Genomic DNA, 15,439 nt, shown 5'->3' with positions numbered 1-15,439 from the left:
CACCACAGGAGTAGGAGGGGACTGGGCGGGCCCCCAACATTAGGATGACAAGCCCTACAGCTTCCAATGCGCCGATGGCAACAGATAAGTAAAAAGTGAGCTCCGTGGACGCACGACAACACACCAACTGAAGTGGAAAGCGGCTCCTGTTCAGCTCCGCGCCCCATTTCGGACGTCGCCTTTTTTAAAAGTGCTTCGGGTTCAGACACCAAACAGGACTGAAAGAAGACCAACAAGGCAGAGTCTAAAAGATAATCGCCCCTTTTGGTTTTTTTGGGTCTTTTCCCCTCTCCTCTTTATGTCAGGAAAGTGTTGTCAAACTTTCTAGTAATCATAGGTGGAGAAATTATTTTTCTTTGTCATCTCGAAGACTGAATTCAGACAAACTAATGACGGCAGAGGTCCAGCAGCCCCCAGCGCAGCCTCCTGCCCAGAGCAGCCCGATGTCTGCTCCAGAGAAGACGCACGGACAGACGGTGGTGATGGAAACCGGGTCCTCCACCACGAAAACCAAGAAGACGAACGCAGGGATACGGCGACCAGAGAAGCCCCCTTACTCATACATAGCATTGATTGTGATGGCCATCCAGAGCTCTCCCACCAAGCGGCTGACGCTTAGTGAGATCTACCAGTTCCTGCAGAGCCGCTTCCCGTTCTTCAGGGGCTCGTATCAGGGATGGAAGAACTCCGTGCGTCACAACTTGTCCCTGAACGAGTGCTTCATTAAGCTGCCCAAGGGCCTTGGCCGACCGGGGAAGGGACACTATTGGACTATCGATCCGGCCAGCGAGTTCATGTTCGAGGAGGGCTCCTTCAGAAGGAGACCCAGGGGTTTCAGGCGCAAATGCCAGGCGCTGAAACCCATGTACAGCATGATGAACGGCCTGGGATTCAACCACATTCCCGAGGCGTATAACTACCAGGGGAGTGGCGGGGGCCTGTCCTGTCCGCCCAACAGCCTGTCTCTGGACAGCGGGATCGGGATGATGAATGGACACTTGGCAGGTAACATGGATGGGATGGGTCTGTCCGGCCACTCCATGTCGCACTTGTCGAGCAACAGTGGACATTCCTACATGGGAAGTTGCACAGCGTCCACTGGGAGCGATTACCCCCACCACGACAATGCCGCCTCCCCGCTGCTGACTAGCGGGGGAGTCATGGAGCCTCACCCCGTCTACTCGAGCTCGGCTTCGGCGTGGGCCTCGGCCCAGCCGACCTCCCTGAACAACGGGGCTTCGTACATCAAGCAGCAGCCGCTGTCTCCATGCAACCCGGGGGCGAACAGCCTGCAGCCGAGCTTGCCCACACACTCATTGGACCAGTCGTACCTGCACCAGAATGGACACAGCACCACAGATTTACAAGGTACATTTAAAGCTCTATCTACAATGTCACAAAACTTTACAATATTATGCGATGCTGCCACAGAAATCCACAAACAAATAAAAACATTACACTGCAATAAGAAAAAAAAAAGCATTTACTCAGATGAAAGAAATCTGATATTTTTTTAGGCTAAATGAAAATCAGACATTCATTATTCTTGTGCCAAATAAGCGCAGCGCATTCAGTTGCGCTGCATTTATTTAGCAGTCAAACAATGCAGCATTATCTCTGCTACTTTATTACGGAGGAGCTTTAATTGAGGCTATCAGGCATAATGTCAATACTCTATTCTTCTGAAATTAATTCCTGATTAAATAAAACCTAAATGAAAACCAGATATTTACTTTATTTTATGGAAGTGATAAAGAAAACTAAGGCATGGTGGAGGAAGCGATGCGTGCCAATCTGCGCTATAAAAACAAGAGCGGTAAGGTCCAGCCAGCCTTGCCCCGAGGCTCCCAGTCCTCCGGGACTGGCGTGCAAGAGGGCCGCTGTCAATTAAACACTGCGAGCCCGCCTCTGCTTTGGACTATCTTGATGTTGCTTGCTTAATGGACTTCAGCTCTGTGAGAAAGGGGGAAAAAACGCGTTTAATTGTACTATGTAAAAGATTTATTTGGTTAATACGAATTTAAATATGAAAGGGTGTGTTTTTTATTTAATTCTTTAGAAGCCCGAAATAAAATGCTCAGTTTATGCTAATAAAATAATTTTGATTTGTCTTTTATTCATAAATCAATCTGTAAATAACAGTGAAAAAATATAAATTTATCTCATCTTCAAAATAAGATTCCTAAGCTGTGTCGATCCTATGTTTGTGATTTTTTTTTTAACATTCCTCATCCTCTCTCCGCAGGTATTCCTCGGTACCATTCCCAGTCTCCCAGCATGTGCGACAGGAAAGAGTTCGTGTTCTCCTTCAACGCCATGACGTCCTCGGCCATGCACTCACCTGGAAACGGCGCCTACTACCACCACCAGCAGGTCTCCTACCAGGACATCAAGCCCTGCGTCATGTGATCCCTGCGGGAGCAAGCTGCAGACCGTATGGACGGTGTGTGTGTGTGTGTGTGTGAGAGAGAGAGAGAGTCACTCGGACCGGAGGCATGCAGGCAGCAGGACGGGAACTGATAATTAAAAAAATAAAAATACAAAAATCACCACTGAGAGACTTTTTTACTGAGGAGAGAGCTCCCTGCCTCCTGTAGACCGGACTACTTCCCTGTGTTGTTGGAGATCAGACGACTCAAGCCACACAATAATAAAAAATAATAATATATAATAAAACAAACTTTTCCATAACTTCAAAGTGGCATAAAAATAAAAGAAAATGTTGCTGTTTGGTACTTCGTCCTGAAGAGCGGATGACTTCTCACATGTTTAATCATTTTGTAAAATATGCACACCTAATTTTCTCCGTTTTTTTTATTATTATGTCTAATTCTTATTTTGTTGACAAACTAGCTGGAACAAAATACCCAGCGTTGAAATCTGATTAATTAATTATGGACATTACATAGGCCTATATACTGTACGTCCATACTGTATACTGTGTAAAAAAAAAATGGCACTTTTTGATTAGCCTATAAGCGCAACTTTTTATTTATTCTCTAGGCCTGCATTTCAGTTTCAGGCGAATTGGCCTAAGCGTTCGGTGCTTTATTGGCAATATTTGTCAAGATGTGTGATGTTTAAAAAAAAAAAAAGAAGAAAATTATGGATATATTGTAAGCACTGTGTCGTTTGTGTCAAATGTATGTAGAGTATAACTTCCATCACTTAGTGTAGTTAGGCTATTGTCAGGAAAAACAGCGAGGGTTCCTCCTATGTGAGCTGATATTTCATAATTTTTTATGAAAATAAAACCATCCGAATTCAGGAGCTGCTTGACCTTCTAAATCCATTAAAATGGGGGCTTATCTTGAATTTTAAAGGGATGCTGTGAGCAAATCTGCTAAAAACATAAAAGACGGCAGCCATTGGGAACTAACGTGGGTTTTACCTAAAGATAATTCAGCTACATGCGTCCTGAAATCAAATTTAATCATTTGGCCTTTGTGGCCGTTAAGGTACAATATGCATAAAAAAGGGCACTCTATGGTATTAACCCAGAAAATCGTTCCTGAAATATTATCATGAAGTCATGTGGTAGCCTAAACTCCACATTTTTACTTTGTATGCAAGCAAACATTGTATGTGCTGCACGGCATGAATATATATATATACACACACACACACACACACACATATATACATATGCATGCATTGTTGCTCAAAACTGCCTAATAAAAAAAGAATAAAACCCCAACAGGACGCGATGCAATTTAAATCCACGCAAATAATGTGTGCAGTCACGCAAGTTTCGAATAAACATAAAGAATAATATAGAGAGGTATTAGAGGTCATTGTTAACACTACTTTATTTTATTTTTATAATGTTTCGTTCCTGCAGTCATTTCTATAATTATGTTTTGTTTTGTTTTTATTGAACGATTTTTAAAATCTTTCGGTTCTAGAGAAGCTTTTGATCCTAAATACAACCCGGTCCGTTCTGATTCACACGTCTTGTGATCTAGAGCCACAGGATCGCCTAATCTGTCGGTGATGTTGGTGTTTGTGTCCAGGCGTGCATCCTTACAGCAGAGAGCAATGCACTCCCATTTACTTGCTCTGATATCTAACATGACCACTGACTGAACCCCAGTAAAATACCACCGAGCGCAGCCTGAGCAGGGCAACGGCACTTTAACTAACTGATGACATTTGCTGAGGTTCACGGCTCTGCTGGGGCTCAGGAGAGAGGGATGGAGCTTCACAGCTGTTCCCAGGCCAGGCCTGGATGACAGCTCCATAAAAAGCCCGAGCCCAACGCTCCTTGCAGACAGATGCACCGTGGGCTGGTGTCTCAGAGGAGCTAAGCTTCAGTGGAAACAGAGCTGACACCGGGGCGATCATTTGTCAGGTAACACGGAGAGCTGTAAAACAAAAACAGAGCTACAATATCTTATATATCAGTCAGGATAAGTGATTGAATTCCAGATGATCTCTTGTGTGAAACAGACTGGGCCACTTTCAGAACTGTGCTGCAGTAAAAAAATAAAAAATCATAAAGGCAGTGACTCATTAGGAAAATACTATAGATTTGCTCCACTGCTTTACTGCGGTATACTTTAACACTCTAAGGAAATGATCACACCTTCTTAAAAGGAAAACTATTGTCTAAATGTCATACAGAAATGTTATGTTGTTAATTTAGGATTACCTTTATTTTGAAGATGGTGCTGGGGAAAGAAATCTCATTTCCAATGTGAAATTTCTTAAATGCACCAAAACAAAGAGTCTATCATTTCAACATCATTTATCACCATCAAAACAAAGGGTGATTTAATTATTTAATTGAAAAAAAGACACACACACTAAGTAGTTATGTCTAAATGCTTTAACAGTTGTCAAACAGCTTAAACAGAGAGGATCCAATCAGTGTCACAGTAAAAAAAAAAGTTCAAATGACCAATATCTGTTTAAAAAATATTTTAAAACAAATATGTAACAGAAGCAAACAAAATCCTGCCTCAGCACATCAGATTTACACAGAAACACATGAACATGAAAAAAAAAAAGATCTTAAATCAATTAGGGCTATCTAAACTGACTAGATGTATGCAAATTTTAGCTAATATAGCACAAAAAAGTTTGACTTTCCATGTGGTTTGCAATGCAATGTTAAATATTAAACACTCCTTGTTTTTTAGAATTTGATGGAAAAAAAAATGCAAATAGAATGAAAAAATGCCAGTAAAAAAAATAAAGATATAGCCTTTATGTGCTTGTACATTTTCTTACAAACAGAAGGTTTTTTGTAATGTTACTGTAAGGTCTAATGCCCCCTTTATCAATACCGTTACATCGTTTAACTTGCCAGATGGTGGTGCCCTTGCACACACTTCGATGTCTAGTTTTTTGTTTTTTTTTCCCCCAGTAGACTGGCAGATCTAAAAACAACTTTGTCATAGCTGGCAAACCTTGGTTATGAAAAAGAACTTCAGCTTGTCCTTAAATTGGATCAAAAAGCTCCAAAAACATCATGGCCTGCAGAAAGAAATTACACAAAATAAACCTTCAGGGAAGAAGATCATCCAAACACGTGGAGTAAGAGTCGGGTGTAAACATGGCAAGGCACATCTGGGAATTTTTAAGCTTTTTTCAAATGTTACAACAAATATATTTCCGGAAATGTTTTATAGTGACCCTAAGTTTAATTTCCTCACACCTTAAGTCTAGTTTTTGCTGGAAAACTACTAAGAACACTGAGTTCAAGTACCAAATGAAATGATAAAAATGAAAAGAGCTCGACACTTCTAAAGGTATTAAACGTGCATTATTATCAAGATATTTTTAGTGGCGCACAGCTTGTTGCTGTTACTGCTCAGCTTCCTTGGCGGTGACAATTTTAGTATCTGGCGGGGCTGTTTTTGACTTCGCAGCCACGGATGGTTTTTGTCCCTGTCCGGATCTCTTGTGTCCCCGCTGGCTCTTGGCCAGCTCGGCCTGCAGACTGTGACCGTTCAGAGAGAGACCTTGCAGCGCCTCCAGGACCTGGTCTGCCACCTGCGGGTCGTTGTAGTCCAGGAAGGCTCTGTGTTGAGCTCCCTGCCAGGTCAGCCTCAGCGGAGCGGCCTTCCTCTCCCTGAGGGCGGCTTTCAGCTCGCTGACACGCAGCCCAGCAGGGATTCCTCCCAGGTAAACTGTGGTCACACTTTGAGGGAGCTTCCGCTGGCTCATCGCTTCACCACCACCTTCCTCTGGGCCCTGCTCCTTCACCATCCTCCTGCTCCTACCCTTCACCACTTTACCAGCTTCTCCCTCCTCATCTCCTTTTCCACTTCCCCGGCTCTCTTTCCTGACTCTAACTGGCTGCTGTCTGGCTTTCTGTTCTCCCTCTCCTTTCTTCTCTCGTCTGGATTCCTGGCTGGTTTCTCCCTCAGCATCCTGTTGTGTGTTCCGCCTTGGCCTCCGTCTAGGTTGTCTTTTTGGTTGATTACTTTGCAGACCAGCCTCTGCTGCGTGTGACTGTGTCCCTAGAGTCACATCCTTCCCAGCCTGTTCCTCCAGAGCACGCACCTTCTTCAGGACGGGAATTTTCTCCAACTTTTCTGCATCCAACTAAAGACAAAAGAACCGGTTTTAGCCGATACTGCCCACTGTTAATAAATATCTTTACAGCAGCAGGATATGTTACTTCCCACACAGTTAAAAATAACCACCGCCGTCTTCATTTGTTGGGTCTTGAAGTGTCCTGGCAGCCTTTGATGCTGACCAGTCATGTAAAGGATACAAGCCTATTGTTTTTCACACTGGCCTGTTTGACCCGTCGTTCCTCCTGAACCCTGCAGAGCCAAGGTGGCTGGGCAGAGCCGCCTTTGATGAGCAGACTTGGCCTTCCTGACTGGGAGGTCACTGGGCTTTGTTTACTTACATGTGTGTCTGAAAGAACCCAGAGGTTACACACACTATGCCCACATGATGTGAATGATATGCTCATCGTGTCTGATTAGAAGAAATATTATCAACAAGAAAGTTACACAAAAGTCTCTGCAAGGGTCAATAAATAAGGAGAGGGATTCAAACCATGCCATATTATGAACAGACAGGAAGGAAAGTGAGATTTGGACATTATGCTGAGAGGATACTTTGATAAAGCATCTGCATTGTGCATTAAGGGATATATGAGTGAAACATTTGCATTAGGGACATTTTAAAAAATATCTAATCTGTGCATTACAAAATAGTGCTAAGTTTGTAATGATAAGACGAATAAGTAGGGTCAGTCCACTAGGGGGAAGTGTGACCTTAAATAGTACAGTAGGGATATCAGGCAATGAAGCTAAGTCTGAGAAAAAGTCTTTACAGTAAATTTACATTAGCAGAAACTTGCCCCGTTCCTAATTTAAAAAGATTTCCGATATGCAACAATATTTAAAGTTTTACTTGTTTAAATAAAAGTAAGAAAAAAAACCAGAAACATACGGTGTAACTATTTTATATACCCCACACATATGTTGGGCAATAAAAACAAAACCTTAGAAGTCTTTAAAATGCTGTAAAATAGTTAATAGGTAGTGGAAATGTTACAACATTTTAATAACTTGTTTAAGAATTATATAAAATAGGACTGTTGCAGTGCCTTCATTCATACTGTTGCTTCTCTTTGCATCTTCTTTTGTTTGTGTAAAAATATAATTCAAAAAATTCACCATTTTTAGCTGCTGTTATGAGTAACCATGACAAAGCATGTGCTGCTACCCTGCAGGAGCAGCTGATTTGAGCTTAAGAAAGCAAAAAGAATAGCGTGCTCCTGGAGGGGTTAGAAAGGAAATGTTGTCGATGTGGGTTTGGAGCAAAGCCAGTGGTGAGGAGGATTATGTTTATAGCAGTTTTATATTCATATATAATGAGAATGTTGGATTCCTGGAAAATAAAATTGCATGTTTGGACCAGTATTGAGGAAACAGCTGACATGCTGGAAATGCAGTATTGTGTGCTGCATACAGGCACGGATGTGAGAAGATCCTGCAGAAACAATCTGTACCCAGCATTTAGGTTATATTCAAAGTATAGAACATAATCAGATGCCTAAAGTACTGAAGTATCCACTGGAATATCCTATCCAACTCTGAAACTTCATTTAATTTTTACCTCATTCTATGATCCTGTTTCTTAACATTCTCCCACAAAACTAAAGAGTCAGAGGAAAAATAAAGGTGATTTTAGAGACCCACCAATCAATCTGCCAGAATTGACAATGACCAACTTCCTTTAATCGTCTCTCGCGGATGATCACCATGCAAAGGTGAACAATCTGATTTTTTTTCACCGCAATTCATTAAATGCATCAAAAGTCAGAACTCATACCATTTGCGGTCTACTAACACATCAAACAAAAGCATGTACTTTGATGCATTATTTTAAACATTTAATTAAAAAAAGTTTAAAAAAATAAAAAAGTTCAAAAACAATCGGACAAAGGTGAGGGACATGCTTTAATATATAAAAGAGGATAATCTTATAATTCTTTAATCTTTTGTTGAATTCAAAACAACCACTTCTATCAAAGAGCCTGTAGCACATTTCTGCACTTTCATGTTTTATAAGTACTAGGAAAAATAAAAAATAAAATTAAATAGTAATTATTGAAATTTAGAAATGGCAGATCTGACCTCAATGAAAACTGGAAATCAGCCAGGAAAAGCCTGATCAGTGCATCTTTAAATTTTCTTGTTTAAAAATACTACATAAAATATGATTAGCACACATTAGAAATGATTGTGCAATCTAGGTCTTATAAATGCGACTTCAAATGGACAACAGAGAACAATGTCCAACATACGATAAATATAGGCCAGTATGGGATTTTAATGGTTTAATAACCTTTAAGTAAAAACATCATGATTTCAATTTTTACAGCAAGAATTTAAATAAAAAATATGATCTAATTTATCTATTAATAATGGTCCATGCTTTACATTTTTTATTTTAATAGAGACCTGAAACAAGAATATAATAAAAATGTAGTCTAAATCGGATGGTAGTTTTGAATAATATGTAATTTAAATGCAACTATTATCAGATTTTTATAATATGAGAGGAAGTGTCAATTTTATTATAATTTAAAAAAATTAAGTGAAATTAGTGTTTTATTTAATGCATTTTATTTATGTAAAAAAAAAAAAACATCCTTTGAACATAATGCATTTCTCAACTAGAGAAAGATCATTTAAATTGGTATGCACACAAAAAACCCAAATATAATCTCGCACTGGCACTACACCAGACAAATAAAAAGCCTTTGCTTTTACCTTAGTCCAGATGATTCCCAGTGGTTTAGGCAGCTTGCATTCTGTGTTAATGACTCTGGTTGGTGTGAGGATGTAATCGACAGTCAGGTCATGACTTCCTATGAGCTTCTCTGGAATGTCTACCACCTAAAACACATAGGCAGCCATTTCATTACTTTAGAAAATGACAATAAATACTAAAAACTTCACTCAAAGTGTTGGATTTTTCCAGAAATTCAACAGAAACCTGCCTGGCAGTCATGGACAACAGTAACGACCACAGTGGATTCATGCACGGCTCCCATTGAAGCCATTATGGCCCACTCCATATCAGCATAACCTTCCCCCTTTCCAATCCGACAACCTGCAGAAGGTACATGCAAAGGAAGGGTTAGGGTTAGTTTTAATATATATGACACAGATCAGCCCAATAATTAAAGAGGCAAGGTTTATGATCAGATTTGCTTCATTTGAAAAATTATATTTTCAAATCTGAAGAAACACACTATAAAAAAAAACAGCAGTGTTTTTAGACAAATTGAACAAACCTTTCTCAGAGACTGCCACAGAGCCAACGACCACCAAGTCGACCTTCATCTTTGCATCCAGGCCAACAGGAACACTGAAGTCTTTCACACCCTGCAAGAGATTCAAGACAGATTAAAAAAAAACTGGTGCTTCTGAATATTGTTTGTGGTTCAAATGGAATTCAAACCTGAGAAGAAGAGCAAACACGCAGCTGTTCTTTGTTGGCACCCTGCGGAGGAGTGATCTTATTGAAGAGACCCGAGCGAAGACGAGGAGTTGGAACCAACAAGGTTTTCTGTGCCTGTGAAGATTAAACCAAACAATGGGCCACTAAAGATTGAGAATTATTTGACAAGACTGAATATTAATATTTTAAAAGCAGAAATCTGACAAGCAATGACAATTAGATTCAAGATAAAATGATGTAAGCTGGTGTGGTGTCTTAAATTTTACTTATTTTACAAAGTAAAATAAAACAAATCCACTTCTTATTTTATCTCTGCAGATTAAACTGAGCAATTAAAGCATTTGCACAAAAGTGTCAGTAGTTAGTGGCGAAAAGCTAAAAGTGCTTTTCTTCCAAAAGCGCAGTGCTACCTGCAGCACCGCGAACCGAGCACCCTCCAGAGGTTTGTCAGGATCCACCTTCACCTCAGTTGTCTGGGCGAAAGCCTGCAACTCTGCCACTTTGCCGCAGGCTCCAAAAGCTCCCTAGAGAGCAAAGAATAGCAATTCATAGACGTTTTTTTTTCTTTTATGGTCAACTTACTTCCAGCGTGACAAAGCGAGCCTGCTGCTGAGGACTGTCTGGGTTTACTTTCACTGTCTGGCTGTACTTAAACTCCTGCAGCTCTGCAAGCCTGTTGCATGTTTGATTTGCTCCCTGACCAATAAACACACAATGAAAAAAATAAACCAGAAGGATAGAAAACGCAAAAATAGTCATTCAAAGCTCAAGAATCCTAAAGCAAACATTTTAGATATAGCAAATACAGTTGTGTTTACATCTGACTGAAACTACTACTACTACTACTACCATTACTACAACTGCAACTCAATGGGAAAAGACCTTAGTTATTTCACGTTTGTGGACATTTCTTTGCATTTCAACGAGTCTAACATCTAGATTATTGATCCCAAACTCTGGTCCACGATGGCTGCTGTCCTGCATATTTTTGAAGTGGCCCAGCTTGAAGACACCCAAAATAAACAAATACTTCATCAACAGCAGAACATGCAATACAACCTACTGAAGAGGTATACCGTTTGTTGGACCAAGAGGAAAAATCTAAAAGGTTTAGATAAATAGATTATAGCTGCAAAAAAGAAAAAACAAATCCTAAATCTTTAGTACTCCACCACTGTGTGACCCCAGGAATGAGGTATTTGTGTTGATATATTTGGTTTTGATTTACATGCTGTGCATCATAGACAAATACTTTCACTTGGGTATTATTCGGTCTAAAAGAACACTATTGCAGAACTCTGAGAAGAAGTACCATAACCTCTACCAAAGTTTTATAGCTATGCTCGTGTTTCTAAAGATCTGTTGATCAGTTGCATTTCATCACCGGAATCACGTTGCAATTTACCCTGGTAAATTATACAAAACCACACAGTGAAAATTTGAGTTGTTTTGATGTTATGTGTCATTTTAGGTTCGGATGACAAGACAATTTTGTTATGTTTAATGTTTTTATTGAATACAGTTCCATTGTAGCCCTGGCTGGATGTTTAGTTTTGTTCTCCCTCTGGAAGATGGCTCTCTGCCCCTGTACCAAGTCTTTCCCAAGCTCTCACAGTTATATTCCTGAGGTGGCGCTGTATTTTGCTCCAATTATCTTGCCATCGTATCTTCCACATCGTTGCTGTGTCCCTTACTTGGCTTATGGCAAACTGCAATCGAGACTTCTTATGACTATGTTTTTACAATGGCTTTGAGGGTGTCATAGAGGGCCAGATTTGTGGAGTGCATGTTTCGACAGACTTTCCTACCTGAGCTGTGGATCTATGCAGCTCCTCCAGAGTTACCATAGGCCTCTTGGCAGACTCTGTGACTGATTCTCTTTGTGCCTGTTGTGTCAGTTTAGGTGGAAGGCCATGCCTTGGTAGAGCTGCAATTGTGCCATACGCTTTCTTTTTCTAAATGATGGATTGAACAATGTTCTTGTGACCTTCTATTACAACTGAACCCTGCTTTAAACTCCTTCAGAACTTTATCCTATGATGCTTTTTCTTCATATAAGTTATTCAACAAAACTCTAAAGCCTTCACAGAAATGCTGTATTTATACTGCAATTAAATTACACACATGGACTATATTCGATAATTATGTGACCTTTGAAGGCAACTGATAGCACTAGATTTCATTTAGGCATAGCAGTGTAAAGAAGGTACACAAATTCAAGCTATACCTTTGATTTTTTGTTGTTGTTTTTTTTTGTTTTTTTTTTGCAGAAAATCATGTACCATTTTGGATTTACTTCACAATGATGTGACCTGTTGGTGTACCACATAAAAACGACGAAGTGAGATTTAGTATGTTGAAATGACCAGAATACATATATTCCAGATGGTTATTTTCTCTCTATAAGAACTACAATTTCAGTGTGTTCCGTCTGTAAAGAAGCTCTCCTAAGAAAATCGAGGAAAACAGTTGGTCCATGCTATTTTTAGTGTCCCTAAAAATGACCCCAGAGACCCGAAATAGCCCACAAGCAGCACTCATGGTGGAAGAACTATTAATATTAGAAAAGAAATGCCAATAAAAAACATATTATGGTGTCGGAATGCCAAATTTAAAAACGTGGTTGATCTTCTGCAGTCTAAACCTGCCTTAAAGTTTGGGATTCTGTTGTGGACAGGCCTTGGAAAGTTGGCTAAATTATTTTCTTCTATGTAGTCCCAAACCCTCTGACGGATGTCCCACTTCGACGCTCCTGGAGGTTAAAAGAAGAAACAGAGTTTAGGAGAAGTCCAGACAGCCGAAGCTACATCAACGATGGGAGGGTTCTGGACGGAACCTTAGCTACATCGGTAAACAGACGTAAAGCCAGGACGAACATCTCCCTTACCTGGGTTTATTTTCAGGACAGGCTCCATGATGTTGCTGGTGTTAGAAAAGAGCTGCTTCTTCAACACTGATCTGCGCTGGAAAATCTTCCACGTGAGCACTAACATGCAGAAACAGCTGCTTGTCAATGTTTATCGCTGCTACGGCGGAGTGGAAAGGACAGTTTTCACAAAGCGCGAAGTCGACTTTTACGCAGCCGCGAGTCGCATCCATAAACACAAATATCTTTCAATAACCAACACATTGGCTTTAAAGTTTTCCTTTAAACTAATCCAACTTATCGTCTTGACGTCTACAAAAAATAATTTTCAGGATTTATAGAATCTTAAAGAAAAATCTTTAAAATGAATTGAATGTAGGCAGATGTGAGTAGTTACTAGTACAAATTATAACAAGTAACATCTACTCGGTTACATTTAATTGCTGAGCCTGTTGTGCCGTTTGGAGGTCAAGTGAACATACAGTAAACTGTAGATATTTTCACTGGAAGTACTTTGCATTGTTCTAACATGCATACATTACTGTAAGTGTTGTTTTCAAAGGTTTTATGTTGTGGAAAACTGATAATTGGTGATTTTTCTTTCTTCTGCCTGAAACTTCTATTTTGCAATGATGTCATTTATTTCTACAATTTTTTTATTTTATCATTCTGAGTACCAGAACCTGCACATAATTATATACAAATAATTTTTTAATTTATCTTTCAAAAATGTCGTCCAGTCTTCTGACTTTGATAGCTTTGTGCTGTGTCTGCAATGCAAAAGGAGTATCAGGACTAAAGAAAAATCAATTAATTCGAAAGCTGTGTTTTAAAAAGCAAAAATCCAGCAAAGGCTTGAAACATGACCTGAGAGATACGCCATCATTTCACCACTTAGCATATAGCCAGTAGTTTTAGCTTTTTGAGATTCACTTGTTGTTGTAAAACACTTACACGTGTCGAACGCTTTGTGATTTTTGTTCATTAGATTGTGATTTCATTAGATTCAACTAATGAAATGGGAACACATTGTGTCTCTCAGACAGATTGCTGATAAATGCCTAGAGAACCAAATGAAAATAGCTTCCATGTTCAGTGATGCATAGACAAAACACTGCCCCATTTTTTGGTTTCACCCAAATGTGGGTCCACAACACAAATTAATTGTACACAGACACATAGAGGATGTTGTAAAACACAACCATTGGCAATCTTCTTGTTATTGCTGGCAAGTGTAAGTGGCAGTCAGATTGCCCATGTGGGCCACTCCTTTGTTTTGGTTATAGCCCAGAATTATTACGGGCTTTTTGTCACTTTCAGATGACCCAACTTCACAATTATGAAGAGTGGACGTCAGTGGACATCATGCCTTTTCTTTTATCAACACTTCCCAGAGATTATCAGTGGCTTTATTACGGGATCTGTACACTCCAGCAAGGAGACGGACACCATAGGCATCCAGATTTTCCTCATAAATGTCAGTCCACAAGGTCTCTTGTAAGGTTTGTCATAGAAAGGACTTTTTTTTAGAAACAATGACATAAAAACATCAAACATGTCTGATTGTCACTTACTTTTGTCGCAGCAAACCTTGTGATCCCAGGGATCATTTTGATGACATTTGCAGCAGCTGTCCTGCCATGTATGTCAGAAGGTTCTGAGCTCCAACAGATGCTGCCACTTTGGGATTTGAATGTTTCAGCAGGAGCAGCTTCACCACCGGGGACCTCCTCATTAGACTGATCAGATGTGTCTGTCTTCCCGTTGATACTCCACATCAACCATCCTAAGAAACCTGCTCATCTATATTGCTGTGCTGCTGTGTCCTCTGCCTCAGCAAAGAAATAATCCAGAGCCTCGCCTACATTAAATCTTATTCTCGTTGTTGCATACTGTAAACTGGAGATGTGCACTCTGCAAGTCAACAATTCTAAACTGAAATGGCCTTACATGGCTGGACATGTCTGTCTTTGTTTCTTTTGATAAACAGGCAAGGAGAAAAGCCCCTAACTGAAACTCAAGGGGCTGGAATGAAGAGCCGGCTGTGGGTCTTATTATTGTTTTATAATCTTATGTTATAACTTTGTCCAAACTGACCCTAACAACCCAAAGATCATACATTTTCCTGAGCATATTATAATTTAAATCTTTAATCTGAAAATGCTTGGGATTGAAAGAATAGAACAGGAATATCCTTTATTGTCCCACAGTAGGGGAATTTAGGTGTGTCAGCAGCAAAGCAAAAATGCAAACGGAAGAATGCAGGTTCATATTTCACTAAAAACGTATTTAAAAAGTTACAGGACTAAAAACTACAAAAATCAGAACCCAAAACCGGAATCAAAATCAGAATAGACACTACAGTAAAGAAATAAACCCACGTAACAACGGAAAAATACTGTGCAGTCTGCAAAATAACATACTCGGATTAAATTAAATTAAGTGGGCAACATAGCCATGTGACTGGAAACCCACAAAACGTCCAACACTGGCTGTGCTTGAGAGCAGAACAACCAACCATTTACAGTAAAAAGGAAACAACTGCGCAAATATCAGCATGGATGTAAACACTTATTGATCTTGGGAGCAGTGATGGTTATGAAGTCTACAACAGTATTAGTTAAAGAAAGAAAA

General features: G+C 39.9%; 2 protein-coding genes across 2 annotated transcripts; one reads left to right on the top strand and one right to left on the bottom strand.

Annotated features, from left to right (window-relative positions):
- Nucleotides 1–79: 79 nt before the first annotated feature.
- foxf1 (forkhead box F1) lies at nucleotides 80–3,267 on the top strand. Its single transcript, XM_047363473.1, has 2 exons — nucleotides 80–1,368; nucleotides 2,246–3,267. The coding sequence occupies exons 1-2, from the start codon at nucleotides 390–392 to the stop codon at nucleotides 2,407–2,409; spliced, it is 1,143 nt and encodes a 380-aa protein (XP_047219429.1). The 5' UTR covers nucleotides 80–389; the 3' UTR covers nucleotides 2,410–3,267.
- A 1,546-nt stretch (nucleotides 3,268–4,813) lies between these two features.
- On the bottom strand, nucleotides 4,814–12,983 carry mthfsd (methenyltetrahydrofolate synthetase domain containing). The gene is made up of 8 exons (XM_047363472.1): nucleotides 12,827–12,983; nucleotides 12,588–12,691; nucleotides 10,350–10,463; nucleotides 9,940–10,053; nucleotides 9,773–9,863; nucleotides 9,476–9,588; nucleotides 9,246–9,371; nucleotides 4,814–6,552 (listed from the first exon to the last, which is right to left on the bottom strand). The coding sequence occupies exons 1-8, from the start codon at nucleotides 12,930–12,932 to the stop codon at nucleotides 5,809–5,811; spliced, it is 1,512 nt and encodes a 503-aa protein (XP_047219428.1). The 5' UTR covers nucleotides 12,933–12,983; the 3' UTR covers nucleotides 4,814–5,808.
- Between the last annotated feature and the right edge of the window lie 2,456 nt (nucleotides 12,984–15,439).

Source organism: Girardinichthys multiradiatus, chromosome 4 (genome assembly GCF_021462225.1).
Source record: "Girardinichthys multiradiatus isolate DD_20200921_A chromosome 4, DD_fGirMul_XY1, whole genome shotgun sequence".
Classification (NCBI taxonomy): Eukaryota; Metazoa; Chordata; class Actinopteri; order Cyprinodontiformes; family Goodeidae; genus Girardinichthys; species Girardinichthys multiradiatus.
Note: the sequence above shows the minus strand (reverse complement) of the source record. Positions and strands in the feature narration are given on the sequence as shown.

Bases quoted from the DNA above. Each gene is read 5' to 3' on its own strand.
- foxf1 (XM_047363473.1), top strand. From the start codon at position 390: ATGACGGCAGAGGTCCAGCAGCCCCCAGCGCAGCCTCCTGCCCAGAGC. The intron at 1,369-2,245 runs GTACATTTAAAG...CTCTCTCCGCAG, and splicing joins CAGCACCACAGATTTACAAG to GTATTCCTCGGTACCATTCC.
- mthfsd (XM_047363472.1), bottom strand. From the start codon at position 12,932: ATGTTAGTGCTCACGTGGAAGATTTTCCAGCGCAGATCAGTGTTGAAG. The intron at 10,054-10,349 runs GTAGCACTGCGC...TAATCTTCACAG, and splicing joins CTCGGTTCGCGGTGCTGCAG to GCACAGAAAACCTTGTTGGT. The intron at 9,864-9,939 runs GTTTGAATTCCA...AATCTCTTGCAG, and splicing joins GTGTTTGCTCTTCTTCTCAG to GGTGTGAAAGACTTCAGTGT.